This window comes from Catharus ustulatus, chromosome 1 (genome assembly GCF_009819885.2).
Source record: "Catharus ustulatus isolate bCatUst1 chromosome 1, bCatUst1.pri.v2, whole genome shotgun sequence".
In the NCBI taxonomy this organism is placed as follows: Eukaryota; Metazoa; Chordata; class Aves; order Passeriformes; family Turdidae; genus Catharus; species Catharus ustulatus.
In genome coordinates, this window is record NC_046221.1 from 110,691,266 (window position 1) to 110,707,155 (window position 15,890).

General features: G+C 37.4%; 1 protein-coding gene across 1 annotated transcript; it reads right to left on the reverse strand.

Annotated features, from left to right (window-relative positions):
* Positions 1 to 856: 856 nt before the first annotated feature.
* On the reverse strand, positions 857 to 15,835 carry NDC80 (NDC80 kinetochore complex component). Its single transcript, XM_033070817.1, has 17 exons — positions 15,756 to 15,835; positions 13,854 to 14,088; positions 13,417 to 13,503; positions 12,579 to 12,702; positions 12,284 to 12,456; positions 11,022 to 11,124; positions 10,136 to 10,219; positions 8,843 to 8,936; positions 7,647 to 7,753; positions 6,703 to 6,847; positions 6,207 to 6,412; positions 4,923 to 5,075; positions 4,556 to 4,645; positions 3,673 to 3,765; positions 2,038 to 2,168; positions 1,422 to 1,524; positions 857 to 1,103 (listed from the first exon to the last, which is right to left on the reverse strand). The coding sequence occupies exons 2-17, from the start codon at positions 13,955 to 13,957 to the stop codon at positions 981 to 983; spliced, it is 1,920 nt and encodes a 639-aa protein (XP_032926708.1). The 5' UTR covers positions 13,958 to 14,088; positions 15,756 to 15,835; the 3' UTR covers positions 857 to 980.
* Between the last annotated feature and the right edge of the window lie 55 nt (positions 15,836 to 15,890).

Below are 15,890 nucleotides of genomic sequence, written 5' to 3' on the forward strand. Positions count from 1 at the left end.
GCCTGGGCCGCAGCATTTCCCAGCTCTGGAGGGACTGAGAATAGACTGAGCCAGGCTGCAACCTACGGGAGGGACTCTTCTGAATTTGTCATCTCATCAGCGTGGAGAGAAGTTTTGCTGTTTAGTATTGTTCAATTTTTTATGCTGGGGAGTGCTTTGCCTGTTAAAAGAACAGGTTTTTTTTTCTGAGGAAATATTTTTCTGTGAACCAAGTGGGGGAACAACTGCTTGAATCTGTTTCCTAGAGGGACCCCATGCAGAGGTTTCCTCCCCAATTTATCCTAAACCAGAACAGACTGTTACTATTCTGAGGAAGAAAAGTCAAATAGAGTCTGTCCAACTGGCTTAACAAGAATACAGACATCTTAGACCATTTTGATGTATCTAACATGAACCAAGCCTACAACTGAATCACTATACAGTCAGAATTCATATGATGTCCTACTTGGAGCTTTCTCTGGTAGACATATTCAAGAAGTTCAGCGAAGTTTCATCTGGGAGTATGAACAGCTAAAGACAAAACATTTTCAAAGTACTGTGTTTCTTTTTCTGGACTATTTACAAGACTACTATACAAGACTACTAATCATCTTTTCAAAAGAGGTTTTGAATTTTCACTCATCTAAGAGGTGTCCTTGTGCAGTTTTGTAGGTAACTGAACAAGCAGGAGACAGACATTTCCATTTTGTCTTGCTAGTAAAATAAGGCTTGGGCAAGGATGCGAACTGCCTGTTATGCATATGCCCTAAATGCATACCTATACCATTGAAAGTACAAAGTCTGAGCAAAGCATTTTTTAAGAAAATGCAAATATATTGTTTAATTCTTTAATGTATTTGTGTCAACAAAACAAAGAACATAACTACTTCCTTTCACTCAAATGCAGTTACAGTGCCAAACACAAGCAGTACCCATCCTTTTGGAAAGCACCATACCAGTGCTTCAGAAATGCAACATTTTTATCTTCACCTTTCTAGTGATTAGAGACTTTCAGCCTTCTTTTTATAACTGTCTAGGATGCGGGTCAAGTCTGACAATAGATCTTCAGACATGAATTCTTCATAGTCTCTGTGAATTTTCACATTCTGTTCATCAATGTATTTCTGGAAAAGAGGTACAGAAAGCTTTATTAGCTCTATCATGGTCTTTATTGTACTGATTCTGCTAAAGCATTTTAAGCAGTCATTGCACAGGCTAACTGATTTCAGTTAAAACCTGACAGGATCGTACTGCTTAAACTTAACAACCAATTCTGACTATTGATACCAAGAGTTTGTCAGAAAATTTAACTAGAATCCAGGGACTCAGTACAGCAGCTAAATAACTGATACTTCCTTAGAAAAAGTAAGTTCTTATTTCCAAGTGTTTAACTGCAAATGTCTCTAGAGAGATTTAATTCTGAATATCAAATTTTAGCTTACCACTACAGATGCTATATGAGTAGCAACTGTTTCTATAAGATGACTCAAGTTGGCACCAATTTTTCTCTTCTCTTCTGTTGTTGTTTGCAAAACAACTTGGTATCTAAAATGTAAAGATATTCTAATTATGGACATAACCTTCTGAGAATTCCTGGTATTTAAAACAATCACTTGAAGTCTGATTTATCATCATGTTTAGCCATACTTTTTTTCTATTAGTATTGATTTGAACCAAGATAGAATGTATTAACACTCAACTTTATAAAAAGAAAAAAAAAAAAAAAGGACTGTGTTGAGCTAACTGATAAGAAACCTTAGAGTCCCAATACTCTTTCCAGACTTTGAGGTGGAAAATGCAGTTGTCATGTAAGTTTGGAAACAAACTAATTTCTTTGCTACAACTACATATATAAAGAAAGTTACATGGAAAACAGGAGTTCTGATACAGCAGACAATAGCAAAATACTGTTGAGGAGAAACATCTTTCAGTTATTAACTTGTGCAATTAATACACTGAGATGGATACACACTGAAACAACTTTGTTACATTCAAGAGAATATCTTCAACCTTAAAAATCAAAATAAATAAGGCAAAGATAGCAGTTATGAGTCTTACTGTCGTTGGACATCATGCAATTCATTTGTGGCTTCACTGAGACCATCATAGACACCACTCTCAAGTAACTGTTTATGCTTCTTCAATGATTCTCGTTCATTTGCACATTTTTGCTCTTCCTCTTCTATCTCCTACAGTCACAAGGAAAGAGGAGAAAAAATTTGTATTGCTCAGGAATAATTTGGATTTTTTTTCTTCTTTCTATTACCTGATTACATCCTAATGCTTGGATTAAAAATTCCCACAAGTAACTCCAAGTTCAGAACTGAAAAAAAAATCCCTAAGGACATCCCTCCCAAACATAAAGTTTCAGCTGTTTGCTGTATCATCCCCATCACAGCAAAAGCCTAACCACCTCTTTATTCCTCTAATCATATTATTTAAAAGGTTTATGTTGCAGCCATTTTCCCTTCAGAGTTAAACTCAAAAAGTGTTGTTTAGATAGTCTAAATAGCTTAGAAATGGCACATCATGAACCACTGTTTCTAGGTTAAAGAAATATAACCACATTTGAGTAGGAAAATAGCTTTTCCTTTTTGTCTTAAAGGGCATACATTTCCAAGTAATCATCTCTTCAAGGAGAATGACACTGTTGACGCTAAACAATTCACAAAACCAAACATAATTCTAGTATCAACTCAACATGCAATTCTAATAGATTACTGAAAATCATACTTCAAAAATAATTTTAATAGTTGAGACTTACAAACATCATTTAAAAAATTATATGACAAATTACATGACTATGTCTTACTATAAACCTCCAGTGGCAACTGTGTATTTTATGACCTTAACTCTAGAGAAAAGTTTATGCAAGAGCACAGATCAAAAGCTGAATTTCATGTGGTTTTGAAAAATATAATCCAAATTAGTTGCCTTTAGACAACTCAGCAGGTATTGGCAGTGAAATAACACTGTTTCATGGCTATAGGACAGGAATTTGGGTTTACAAGAGAATATATAGTAAACACTGGTTTAGTTCAAGGAACCTTTTTGTGTAGAGCACCACAGCCCTACGAAAGCAATGTTGTCAGAGAAGTTGGGAAGTACCAAAATAGCTACTCAGTTGTTAACAGAGAGGGCTAAGTTTTGTTGCTAACTGTGAGTGGGGAGAAGGATAGAGACTGCTCCTGTGCTGGGAAAGGAAGCTAAAGCAAGCAACAGTTTGAGATCATTAAAGCAATTAAATATGCTTTCGGTCAATCAGTGTTTTTCTTAATTTTTACAGAAGCTGATTAAAGACATTTACTAAAAACTGTAAATGTATTTATTATATACAAATTGATTAGATGAGGCAGATTCTGTTAATCCTAAAATCTCCTTCAAGCACACGCTTGGAGACATACTCAGATGATTGTTACTGCTTTTATTACTGTATGTAGTAACTTATGATTTATAGGATCTGCTACAGAACCATGACAAATTCTCTTACAAGAAAGTGAAAACTGTTTCAGTTTAAGGTAGCAGTCAAATAATTTTTCTGAAAAGACTGAAAAAATCCTGTAAGAGGAAGTGAAGAAGGCAAAGGCAGAAGCCCAAACAAAAATGCAATCCAAAAACTTATCCTTAATCTTTGTATTTATAGATAACAGTATCATTAAGGATAATTTGTCACCAAGCTGTAAGAAGTTCTACCTTGAGTTTCTTCTGGTAAAGATCATCCAACTCTTCAGCTTCTTCTGTCAGCATTTTCACACTGCGTTTCTTGTCCTCTAGCATTATATTCACCTAGGATGAAAACATCACCAAGGAAATATGGTTCCAAAAAAGATTCCAACATATAAATCTGTGCCATCACAAACTATACCTGGTAGCTCCAAAAGAACAATTCAGCTAGGCTAGGTTGGGATAGCATTACCTATCTTCACAGCAGCCTGTATTATGCTTTGTTTTGGGTAAGAGCTGATACAGTGCTGGTAACGCACTAATGTTTTGGCTGCTGCTGAATAGTGCTAGCACAGCATTCCAAGGCTTTTTATCCCTCACAGGGCCCCTCACTGAGTAGGATGGGGATGGGCAAGGGACTGGGAAGGTCCATAGACCAAGAGGACTTTCCACACAACATCACGCTCAGTAATAAAAACTGAGGTAAAGGTAGAAGAAAGAAGAAATAAAATTCTCCTTCTTTCAATCAAACCCAAACCCAGTATTGCCAAAAATCTTCCTGATGACAATTTGTCAGTGATGGTAAGCCACACTGGAATGGGCAACTTATTAAAAGCAAGTATTTCCAATGTTTATGGTCAAATATATGTAAGTTACATGAACTTTAATTCAGGGAATACACAGTATTTCAACCAACAAGGACCTCAATTCTTAGAAAAACTTTTAGGTTCCATCACAATTAAAGCAGTTTTCTCACAGCTTCTCCCCGCCTGCTTGTCCTCAGAAAAACTCCAACCAATCCAAAAAAACCAACCCACCACACCACACTTCACCCATGCAAAAGGCTGAATGAAAGCAGCAGTTAAGATTTTAGGCTTGGTATCTTAGTCCTAATCTTCATTAAGCAACACACCTGTTCTAAAGTATCCTCCAAAGTCATTTTCCGTTGAGTAGCTTTAATAATTTCTTCCTCAGTCTCATTGATGATCTCCATGAGGGGAGCCTGTAATATGCATACAAGAAGATCTGACAAGTGCAATTTGCTTATTTGAACCAAGACGCACCCTAGTACATCTTTTCCTTCTTTTTTTTCAGGCTACTGTATTCTCCAATACCAAATCTCTTTCATATACTACAGTATGTACGTCATTACGTTGACTCATTGCACAAACTTTTCAATGACATTACATTGTGAGATTGAGAGACCTTTCCAGCATTTCCAAAGAAACATATCTTTTTTGTGAGTGGTAACTAAAGCCTTCAGTGTTGACTCTACTTACCTTGATCTGAGTTCTGTATTTGACTAGGCAATTTGGTCCTGCCTCAGGATTAAACTGAATCTCAAAGTCGTGGCCTTTGGAATTCTGAGCACTTACTGGAATTAATTTCAGCTTTCGTGCCAGTTTATGATACTCTGCCAGTTGCATTTCGATCTGCTCAGAGGAGAAAAGGGCAGAAATCACAGAAGAGATACAGGTGAAAAGCTGTGCAAGAAGTATTCATAAAGTACTTTAAACAAGTTCCTGAGTTGCTCTCTATAGACATGATTCCTTGTTACACCACAGTATTCAAGAGCTGTATGTAATGCCAGTGCAGCAGTTAGGTACTGTTTTATGATTCTTTCAGAGTTTGCTCAGCCTGGTTTCTCAGTGTGTATGGCTGACACTGAATGGTTTCACTTGTGGTTTTCCATATTCATCTGCCGTAATTTTTCCTGCCTCAAGTTTTTGAGAATGAACCAATAGGGAAGTAACAACAAGCTGGAAAATAATACTAAACCAATGATCAGTCATCGTGTCCATATACACTTTCTCATTAGTTTTGACAGGAAATGCCACACAGCCACACATCCTTATTACAAGCTAACTTGAGCATGCCTCTAAGTAAAGCTCATTAAATGCTCTAATTTCTAATTAATGAGTGCTATTTATATGCAAACATTAAAGAACCCAGGGTTTTTTCCAGTTTTATGTGCTTCATACTTGCACATGACAATTTAAGTTCATACAAATGCTTAATAAAGGGTAACCCTACCAAATATATTTGAAACTTTTTTCTTTAGTTCTCCAATTGGCAAAGCAGAAGCTTTTAAATCCCATCACTTACAGGACTATATCTTTTCATTCTGTTTGAAGGGATTGAACTTGGCCCTTGAAAGATGTTACAACTTCTACACAAACAACTAATCAGGCCCTAAATGCATGCAAAACTATTGATTCAAATTCATTAGTTTTGCCTTACTTCCTTGCTCTGCAATATTAACGTTAGCCTGAAATTTCTTGTGTTATCAAAGCAATGGCATGCTAATGCCATCACGCTAATTTCTAATTTCATGCTAATGGCATGCTAATTTCCATCACAAAAACACAAAACAGAAAAAGGGGGGAAAAAGGAACCTTTTTCAGACATATTGTAAACAGAGGCCGTTCTTGTCAGTTTTGCCTGGTTTGATACATGTATAGTGTTGCTAGATTATTTAGGAAAGAAATTCTCAAGACTCCAGTTTTAAGCTTGCATGATGAAAACTGATGGCCACCCCTGAGTATAGTGGGGCTTCCACATACCGCCTCTTTACTCCTAGCATATTTTAGCTCTTCATTCCACAGCTGATGTTCTTCTGCTTCCAGTTCCTTAGTCAGCTTGTTAATGGTTTGCTGCAGTTCATTTCTCTCATATTTTATTCTCTCAATGTCCACAGCTGAATACTTTTGGTTATCAAAGATGTGCCGGAGCCGGGCATTCTCCTGCTTCATTGCTTCTACTTCCGTTTCTAAGTTCACAAAACATTTGTGAAATGGACATAAAATACCAGCCTACATACAAAAAACTCACTTCTGTATTTTATGAGTAAATAATGTAATTATTATGTATCATTACCTTTTCATTACTCTAGTGTATAAAGAGCTATTAGAAAAAAAATCCTTAGCAATCCATTCTGGAAAGTTTATTTGCAGCATCATCCTACTCCAGGTATCTCACTCTGTCCTCAAGCTAAGAAATACAATTATTTGAAGACTATTTCTAGCTTCACTGTCCTGACTGTGATCAAGGCCTCCTTACCTGCTGTCTCAACTTCATCATTAAGACTTCCCAGTTTTTGATCAAGGATGGCTATATGAGATTCCAGACTGGCCAAATAAGCCTGGTATTTCTGGACATCTGCTTGAAGAGATGATTTCACATTTCGTAGCGTTACTCTACGATCCTACGAAATGGGGTGAAAAGAACAACCACTTTCAGATTAATGTAAAATAATGACTTCATTTTTCAGACAAAACAGTAGAGTAATTGGTCTGTATCAATTGCACAAATATAAATATAAAGACCTTCAACAATTTTTTATCTCTGTGACAGCTGAATCAAGTCAAACATCTTTGAATTAACAGCAAGGAAGGCTGAAAAGATTCCTACATTTCAGCATTAAGTCTGTCATTTACATCTGACACTGCCTTTAGACATTCTTACTACAGGTAGTTTACAACTCAACTCTAATATATGGAGGGCAGATAAAACTAGGGGATGGAAAGCCGGGAATAAACCCAGAACATTTTGCACAGTTGGCAGGAGTCTCAATTTACAACCTGGACAGCCACTTACCCATTTTTAAACTAATGATGCATTAAAAGCAGAATCTGGCTTTTGAAGCAAAATGTTTTCTATAAAATATATTATTTCCACTGAATCCCATGTGTCATACCAATACATTTGGAAAACAATGTTGAAATTTATATTAAAAAAAGTGGTTCAAGTATTTTATTAATATTTCAGTCAATACAAGACCTTATTACCTGGAAATATATACACATTATCAAACAAATAGTGACCGAAGACTCCACAGAAAAAGCCTTGTTCTATAATAGTACAGAGTCTGTAAAAACCCAGCCTAATTAAAATCTCAAAGCACTGAAAATTTTCCATTTGTTATGTATCATACGTATCTTCATTCAGAAATGGTCAATGTTATAAAATTCAACTCCACTGTAACAGAAACCTAATTTACTAACCGGCTCCCTTTCCTTTTCTTTTTCTAGTCTTGCAATCTCTTCTTGAAGTCTTTTGTTTTCAGCTGCTAAACTTTCCATCTGGAATGCATCCACATTAAATAAATCCTCTGTGGGAGAGCAGAAGAGAGAGTGGGGTTACAAATTAATCTCACTTCATATCATCACCTCCTATTTTGAGTATCTGAACTTTAGCTTCAGCACAGTAAATATCCCTTATCTGGACAATTATTTTACATTAAAGAAATTACTAAAAACAACCGAGAACCTTACCAGAAAAACCTTTCATTAAAATGCAACCAGGCAAAAACTCCAAAAAAACAAGAAAAGAAATGTGTTTCTCAGTCCTCATGTCAAAGACAGTCCCAAGAGGTAAGGGTTTCCAAACCCTCATACAGCCCAAACCACAGGAGAGTATACAAGTCAGGAGTACCTTGTGAAGCCAGAACAGATCAAATCTATTTACCAACCTCTTTCTTATCCATATACTTTCTTGCTTATTGAGACATCTTTTCCCTAACTTCACTTGGCCTTTGCCAAACGATGGGATGATTATATTTTCCTAATATCCTGTAACAGTGTGGTACCTTATTTCCTCTCCAATGGATGTCTCCTGTTTGCAAACAAAGGGCCCTTAGTCTGGCTCTTCTTCCTCATTCTCACATTCTGTTTGTATTTCTGTAGGTGGTGAAATGAGTGAGTAAAAAAGACCTAATAATTTTCCACCTCCCTGAAAACAAACACTGGTGCTTCCTGAATCATATGCAGGAACCCTCACAACAGAGTTTGGAACTCTTGCAGACTTTTCAGAGCTTTCAAAAGCTGAACTTTCTTACTTATCAGGTGTGAATCCTCCAAAAATACTTTTCTTTTTTTAAAATTTTTAACTTTGCCAGACAGAAACAAGAGTCATCTGCATAGATGGAGTTTGCATCTGAAGAATTGTATACTGGTTTTCTGTGACAAATCCATCAAAAAAAACTGGTGACAGAGCTACAGCTGAAAACAGATCATGATCTAGCCATCTGTACTGCTAAAACATATATAAAAGAAGAGAGCATTAAGTTGAAGTAACTGAAAGGTACTTAGGAACTTCAGATTCCCTTAGATCACTTTCACTTGTAAACTGAACAAACTGATACTAGGAGAAAAGAAACCAGTAACACAATTAAATACTTAATTAAAACTTGAAAACTTACTTAATTTTGACTGCACTTCAGCATCCACCTCCTCAAAGGTATCTCTCCCTTTCATGAAAAGATCATAGCACTTCACACAGTAGTCCAGGAAAAGCTGAAAACAATTTAAAAATATTTCATTTCAACAATTCCAAGGCCTGTAAAATATCTGGATAGTTTAAAGCTACTCAATCAGTGGAATTAAACAGACATCAAAAATACCTTTCAATGCTTTCATTATACTTTTGTAAAATCAAACTTTTTTCCTCCCTTTGAACATAGAATGTCAGTAGATTATATTCAGGCAGAAGAAGGCACTTATAATTCACATTATGAAAGGTCTGGAAATGCTGTATTTTTCTGGGATATTTAACAAGGATTGTAGGTACAATATTTAATAATTTTTCATCTTGACGCATATGAGTCTCTCAGGCTAGTTTATGGAAACTGGAGATCTGTTTAACAAACCTCTTCAGTAAATACAACCATTAAAATTCAGATCTGCATATGTCAAAGAACGAATCTAGAATTAAAGAAAGGTTACTCAGAAAGAATTTGCTAGACACTAAGTTACAGATGTTTCAGAAGCAATTACACCAGTATTCTGAATTTTGTATTAACATATATGCATAAATGTCAGTGTAGAAGAACATTTTTAGTTTGAAAGCATTTTTACTTGCCAACTAGTAGGTCGTAACCTTAGTCCAAAAGAATGATTTTACTTGATTTTTGCAATTTTCTAATAAAATGTTTTAGCTATAATGAAACCCCTTCTAAAGATGTGTTGCAAGTTGAATCGGAGTAGTACTATAATCTATGATAAATTAAGAAGAAAGCAAGATGTTGGATTTCTAAGAGCCTGAATTACATTGCCACCCTATTTTGTGGCTTAGAAATCAAGTGTTACAACCAATTTTTACTTAGTAAACTGAGTAGAGATAGGCAGAAACCTAGAATTTAGAATTAAGTCACTGTCTTTACACTGTGCTGCTGTTAACCTCAGAAGACTTGAGTGCTAAAGCAAAATCTACCAGAAACTTTACTAAAATAATAAATAGCATAATGATTCCCTTTCTCCACAAAGGAGAATAAGGTATTTCTGTTTAATACCCAGTCTTCAATAGACTGGCCACAATGCCTGCTCAGGAAGTAGTTGATCAGGCTTTTTATATAATGCTACTCTACTTCCTAGAAAGTGTTGAGAATATAAAAGGGAACAGAATCTATAAATACACAACACAACAATCCAAACTGCATTTAAATTGTGTTGTTACAGCACATGAGCAATTCTGACTAATTTCCTTTTTATGGTACCTTATAATGTACAATTCCATCATCTGTCTCTCCTCCCTGTCCGTCATCGAACGCTGGTGCATTTTCCTTGATGGCATTGTACAGCTGAAAAGCAGAGATGCACACACAAAGAGCAAATGTGAAGACATCCATTAGTTTTCATATTGGTCTCATGGTAAGTAGCAGAGTAACACTGGATTAGGATTTCAGCAAGCAGGATGGAATGAGCCTGTGTTGACTAAACACACAGGTAAAAAGGCAGGAACTGGACAGTTAACACTGCCAAATTGTCTTGTGTCTTTTCAACAAAAATTACAGGATTTTCATGGGTGCTCAGTTCAGCAGTGGTGAAGTTCTGTCACAGATTCCAAGTTTTGCTCAGACCTGAGCTGGTAGCAACACCACTACTAAAAAACCCAAACAAAACCAAAATTAAATAAAACCACCCCACCCGAACACAAAACTTGTCATTCTGCATCAGAATCACAGGACAATTGAATGATTTCAATTGAAAATTTCATCCCCTGGTTTCAAATTCAGGAGTGAATGGCAGATGTCACAACATTTGCACTGAAGATACCCGTTCTATTCAGTGATTATACCCCTTAACTTCTCACATTTAATGTATGTATAAGCAAACATTTCCCCACCTTTTTTAATACAGGAATTTATCCAGTGCATCTATTTAAAGAAAAAAATTATCACACTATAACATGAAAAAAATCACTTTAAAAGTCACTGAAACAAAAGTCTGTGGGTCAGCTGCCAGATAACAGCTAAGAACATCCACCTTTTTCTTTACATATATGTTAGACAAGGAGATTTGTAGAAAATATTTACTAGATCTGTATTGAAACTAACATTCCAGCCTGTAAAATGGAAATATTTATCTTAAGACAAATGTTACCTTGACACAATCAATTAACCAAACCAAAGCTGCCACAATCTGAGGCCAGGTGTGGGGTGCACCCACGGTGTACATGGAGCTTTTTGACAGAGCAAAGGGGTACCTATAAGGCCAAAGAAGATACATTTTTAAGAGCTGCGGCAGACAGTGATGAAAACAAACAGCACATTTTGAAAATAAAGCAGCACATTTTTATACATAGATGAAGGCACAGAAGGAAGAGCAAACTCAATTGTACTTTATACTGTATTTCAAAGGAAATAAGTTGAGTCCTTACAGCACTGTTTTATTCAATTATCATGGCTTTCTCATTTAAGTGAGTCATAAATACCCTTGGTTTGAAAGGGACCCCTAAGGATCAACAAATCCAACTCCCTGCAACTCATAGGACTGCCTACAACTGAACCATATGATCGAGAGTGTCCAGATGCTTCAAGTGAGTTGTTAGAGTCAGTAATTTTATCCAGAATTACACTCTTGGCATAGCTGAGTATAATCTTTTTCAACATTGCAAGTTCACTCAGCAGTTTCAAATGTTACAGATTAAAACAAAATTTTAATAAAATGCTGAGAAGCGAACAAAACAGATTTATTCCTACATTTAAGGAACCCTGGCACTTTCACACCATAATGGGTTCAAATCCACAGGAGTAAAATACACTTTTTTTTTTTAATGAGACTGAAAATTCCCAATTATCAACAGGCAGAGGATTTTCTTTCTTGGAAAGCATTGGGGCGTTAATGATTTCAAACACTGAACAAATTCAGCAATAAACCACTCAGATACTTAGTGCTTTTTTCACTTCAACAGTCATTTTTGTTATTTCCACATTCTGCTTTAAAAGAATGAGAAAAAAGTTCAGGAAAACATATTTTAAACTTAATTAACTTGATCCAAAATTCTGGAAATTTTAGTTCTTAGTTTCTAACAGAATGAACAGAAAGGTCTGTAGAAGAAAATTGTGTCTTGTCATTCAAAGTTTTATACAAATAATCAATTAGATTTTATGTTACAAAGATTCCAAGAGCTTATAATTCTGCAAGGTCAAATTTAAAATGTACAATAGACACTGAAAATCAGAGAGTAAACCTAGAGCTAAAGAAAAGTGAAACAAAACAATCACAATATCATACTTTTAGAGTCTTATCTGAATAAAGAAACTTATCCATTCTCCCCAACTATCAATAGAGAATTCTTAGCTTTTAAATTTCTAGCCATAGCATACTTATTCAGCCCAGGAGACCAACAATAATCATCTTACCCAAGGTTTTTAAAAACTTTGGGAATTTCCTCTTCAAATTTTGAGTCAGGCAATTCATAAGAAGGGCAGAAGAATTTATAGATAAAGGTGAAGATCTTTAAAAAGTCCTTAACTGATGGAGATTGTAGCGATTTCATGGAAACATTGTGAGCATAACCATTCTCAAGGAGGAACTGTGCAAAAGAAACATGGAATACAAGTCACTAAATACAACTTAGAGTTGAAATCAAGAGAAATAACCATTTTGATTAGTACATTTTACACCTTATAACATACATGCAGAATAATATGTTACCTCACAAAGTTTCTTGATACATTGTTGGATGAATGCCTTGTCATGAAGGGGTCTGGGATCCTTTATCTTTTCTGTCCCAAACATACCATACTGGCTGTTGCGCGATCCTCCAAACCCACTCACTCTAAGGACAGACAATAAATACAGGTTTTGTGACAGTTAACAATTGCTACGTTTATGTTTTCTTTGCATTTGTTATATAAAGTGATACTTGAATTTCAGGTGATCGGAAAAATGTCATCAACCTGGAAGCCACAATGCCACACGTACAACAAAGGGATTATTGCATCTTAGATTAATATTTTCTTCATTTTATTGAAAAAAATAAACTTTCAGAGAGCAGAAAAATATCTCAAAGATGAAGAAAAAAATCATGTTGTTGACTAAATTAACACTAAAATATTTAAAGAATATTTAAAAAGAAAAGACCCCTGCAACATTGGGGTTCTAGGAAAGAAGATAGCTCATGACTCTGTGTTGTAGGTAAGTTGAAAGACTATAGATTTTTGGAAGCTTTCCATCTTACAGAGAAGAAACTAGCACAGAGTATACTTCAGGAAAATGTATTGAGATATTCTTAAAGTTCTGCAGTGCACATCATTCCCAAAAGGAAAAAAAAAAAAAAGAACCAAAACCAAAAAGCAACTCCCAAAGCAATTCCTGCTCCACAGCATTATTGTTTAGTGACCAAGGACCAGAGGAAGGCAGACCTGAAAGTCTTCTTGCCTCAGATCCATTATTCCCTATAATGAGACTCTGTCAAGAAAGAAAAATCCCCAAATTATGTAGGACCATTTTTGTTTTAATTTACAGTGCAGAGAATGAAAGCTATTCATACCTGTTCCCAAAACAGCTGACTTTTCTTTCTGAAGCTCCAGATGCAGGTTTGCTCATGCTCAGTTTCCCAAAGGTGGTCCTGTCCTTCCTGAGGAATAGAGAGAAGGATGCAAGTGACTATTTCTACCAATTCATCTTTTGCTCATACAAGAGCTATACATGTACTCATATATTCGTAAGCACCTTCACCACAGCAATCAACTGATGCACTCAAGATTCCTCCAAAGAAACATGGTACAAAGTGTTACCATTTGAAATGTGACACAGGTACAAAACCGGAGCACTTATGCAAACATCCTTGGCTGTAAGGAGCATTTTTCTCACGGTTTCATTTTTTTTTCCCTTGGTTGCTACTTGCACACTCAAACATACTATGATAAATCTCTTCAGAATTAGTTTTAAATGCTTATTTTTAGGAACATGACCAGCAAGACTTACATCTGAGGTGTTTGAAGACCCATCTTCTTGTTAGTATCCTGCACTCTCAGTGCCATCATAGATTGTCGACTGCTGCTTCCAGCAATACTTGAGCTTCGCCTCATTGTGACTACTGTAAATCGCAATCCCTCAGTATCCCAGCAGTGTAAGAAAATGCAGGATCTAAGGGTGTTAGGGTATTTTCTTTTCTAAATGCCACAACGATTTTGCAAAGGCTCAGAATAAACAAGTAGACCTGTACATTGCACAAAAAAAAAAAAAAAAAAGATTGTTACACTCCAGAAATACATAAGAGCAGCCACAGTCTTTTAAATCAACTCTTTTATTGTTGAAAGGGTCAGTGGTTATTCCAACCTACTGTTTTGCCTTTCTTTATATTTGGTCACTTCAAACCCCCACATTCCAAAAGCAAAAGAACTTGAGAAATTTTTCAGTTCAGTCTGCTGCAAAAAAGGCCACACTATTACGAGTACACAAGTACTGCTTACAGAACATCAGCCATACATCAGCTCCTGAGCTGCTTATTCTGAACCTACCCATTCATTTACAACTGATCTCCCAGTATCACAATAACTGGAAAATCTATTCTGATATAATATTATGGAGCTCTTCAGACCATGCACACAGAATACAAACCAAACTGGAATATTAATACCATTGCCCCCACAAGGGCATTAAGGGGGAATCTGAAGTAAACAGAATTCACTCAAGAATAAAATGCCAGCTTCTGCCCTCTACAGAAGCCCATCGTTTGTGGGATGAGCTTACATGACTGAATTATAACTAATAAAAGTCCCATCCACTACAAACATTACCAAAACACATTATTAATATAAACTTTTGCTTCATTTTGCTTCCAGTTCCACTGCTCACAACCCACAACAGAAGTTTAGCTCAAGCTCAAGTCATAGGGCACCATATTCATGACTGTGTTATTCTATTACTTTAACTGGCACCAACCACAGAGAGATTGAATTTTCACCAACATAGCAAGCAATTAGCTTCTAGAATAACAGAATCAAATAGGCTGGAAAAGACCTGCGAGATCATCAAGTCCAACTTATGACCAAACACCACCTTGTAAGCCAGGCCATAGCACTAAGTGCCACATCCAGCATTTCCTTAAACATCTCCAGGGACACTGACTCCACCACCATGCTGGTCTTTAGGTAAGCGTAACACACTCATTCATGACAGCAGTCCATTCCAGTGTATAATCGCCTTTCCTGTGGAGAAATCCCTCCAACTTCCCACCAAAGCCTGGCGCAGTTTGAGGCCGTGTGGTCTCGCTTGGTGCCTGGGAGAAGAGGCCGAGCCCCAGCTGGCTGCAGCCACCCCTCAGGTGGTGCCAGAGCGATAAAGTCACCCCTGAGCCTCCATTTCTCCAGGCTAAACAACCCAGCCCTCTCAGCCGCTCCTAGGACTTTTCTCCAGACCCTTCCCGATCTCTGTTGCCCTTTTCTGGACACGCTCCAGCCCCTCACTGACCTTCCTGAACTGAGGGGCCCAGAACTGGACACAGCACTGGAGGTGCGGCCTCACCAGTGCCAAGCACAGGGGGACTGTCACTGCCCTGGTCCTGCTGGCCACACTGCTGCTGACATAAGCCAGGACTCTGTAAGAGCGGAGTTTGAGCTGAGATTTAAGAGCAAACACGCCAGCAGGTTAAAAAAAAAAAAAAAAGCGCGTCGGAGCGCGGCAGAGCTGGGCGCAGCTCCACCTCGCCCTGGGAACCTTACCGTAGGGGACTCAGCAGTGAGACCACCCTAGGACTCACCGCCGCCGCACGGACACTTATCCAGCGGGTGAAGAGGTGAGGGAGTGAGGGGGTTGCTGCCGCTGCCCTGCCGCTGCCCTCCCGCTGCCCGCAGAGCCCCGTCCCGCTCCCCGCCCTGCCGTTACCGCCAGCGCCGCCGCCGCCTCCTCGCAATTTCAAATCCGCCCGCCCGACGCGCCCCGAGCGTCACACGGAACTGCGTCACGGCGGGGCCCGGCAGGGCGGGCGGGAGCAGACGGGAGGAGGGAGTGAAGGAGTAG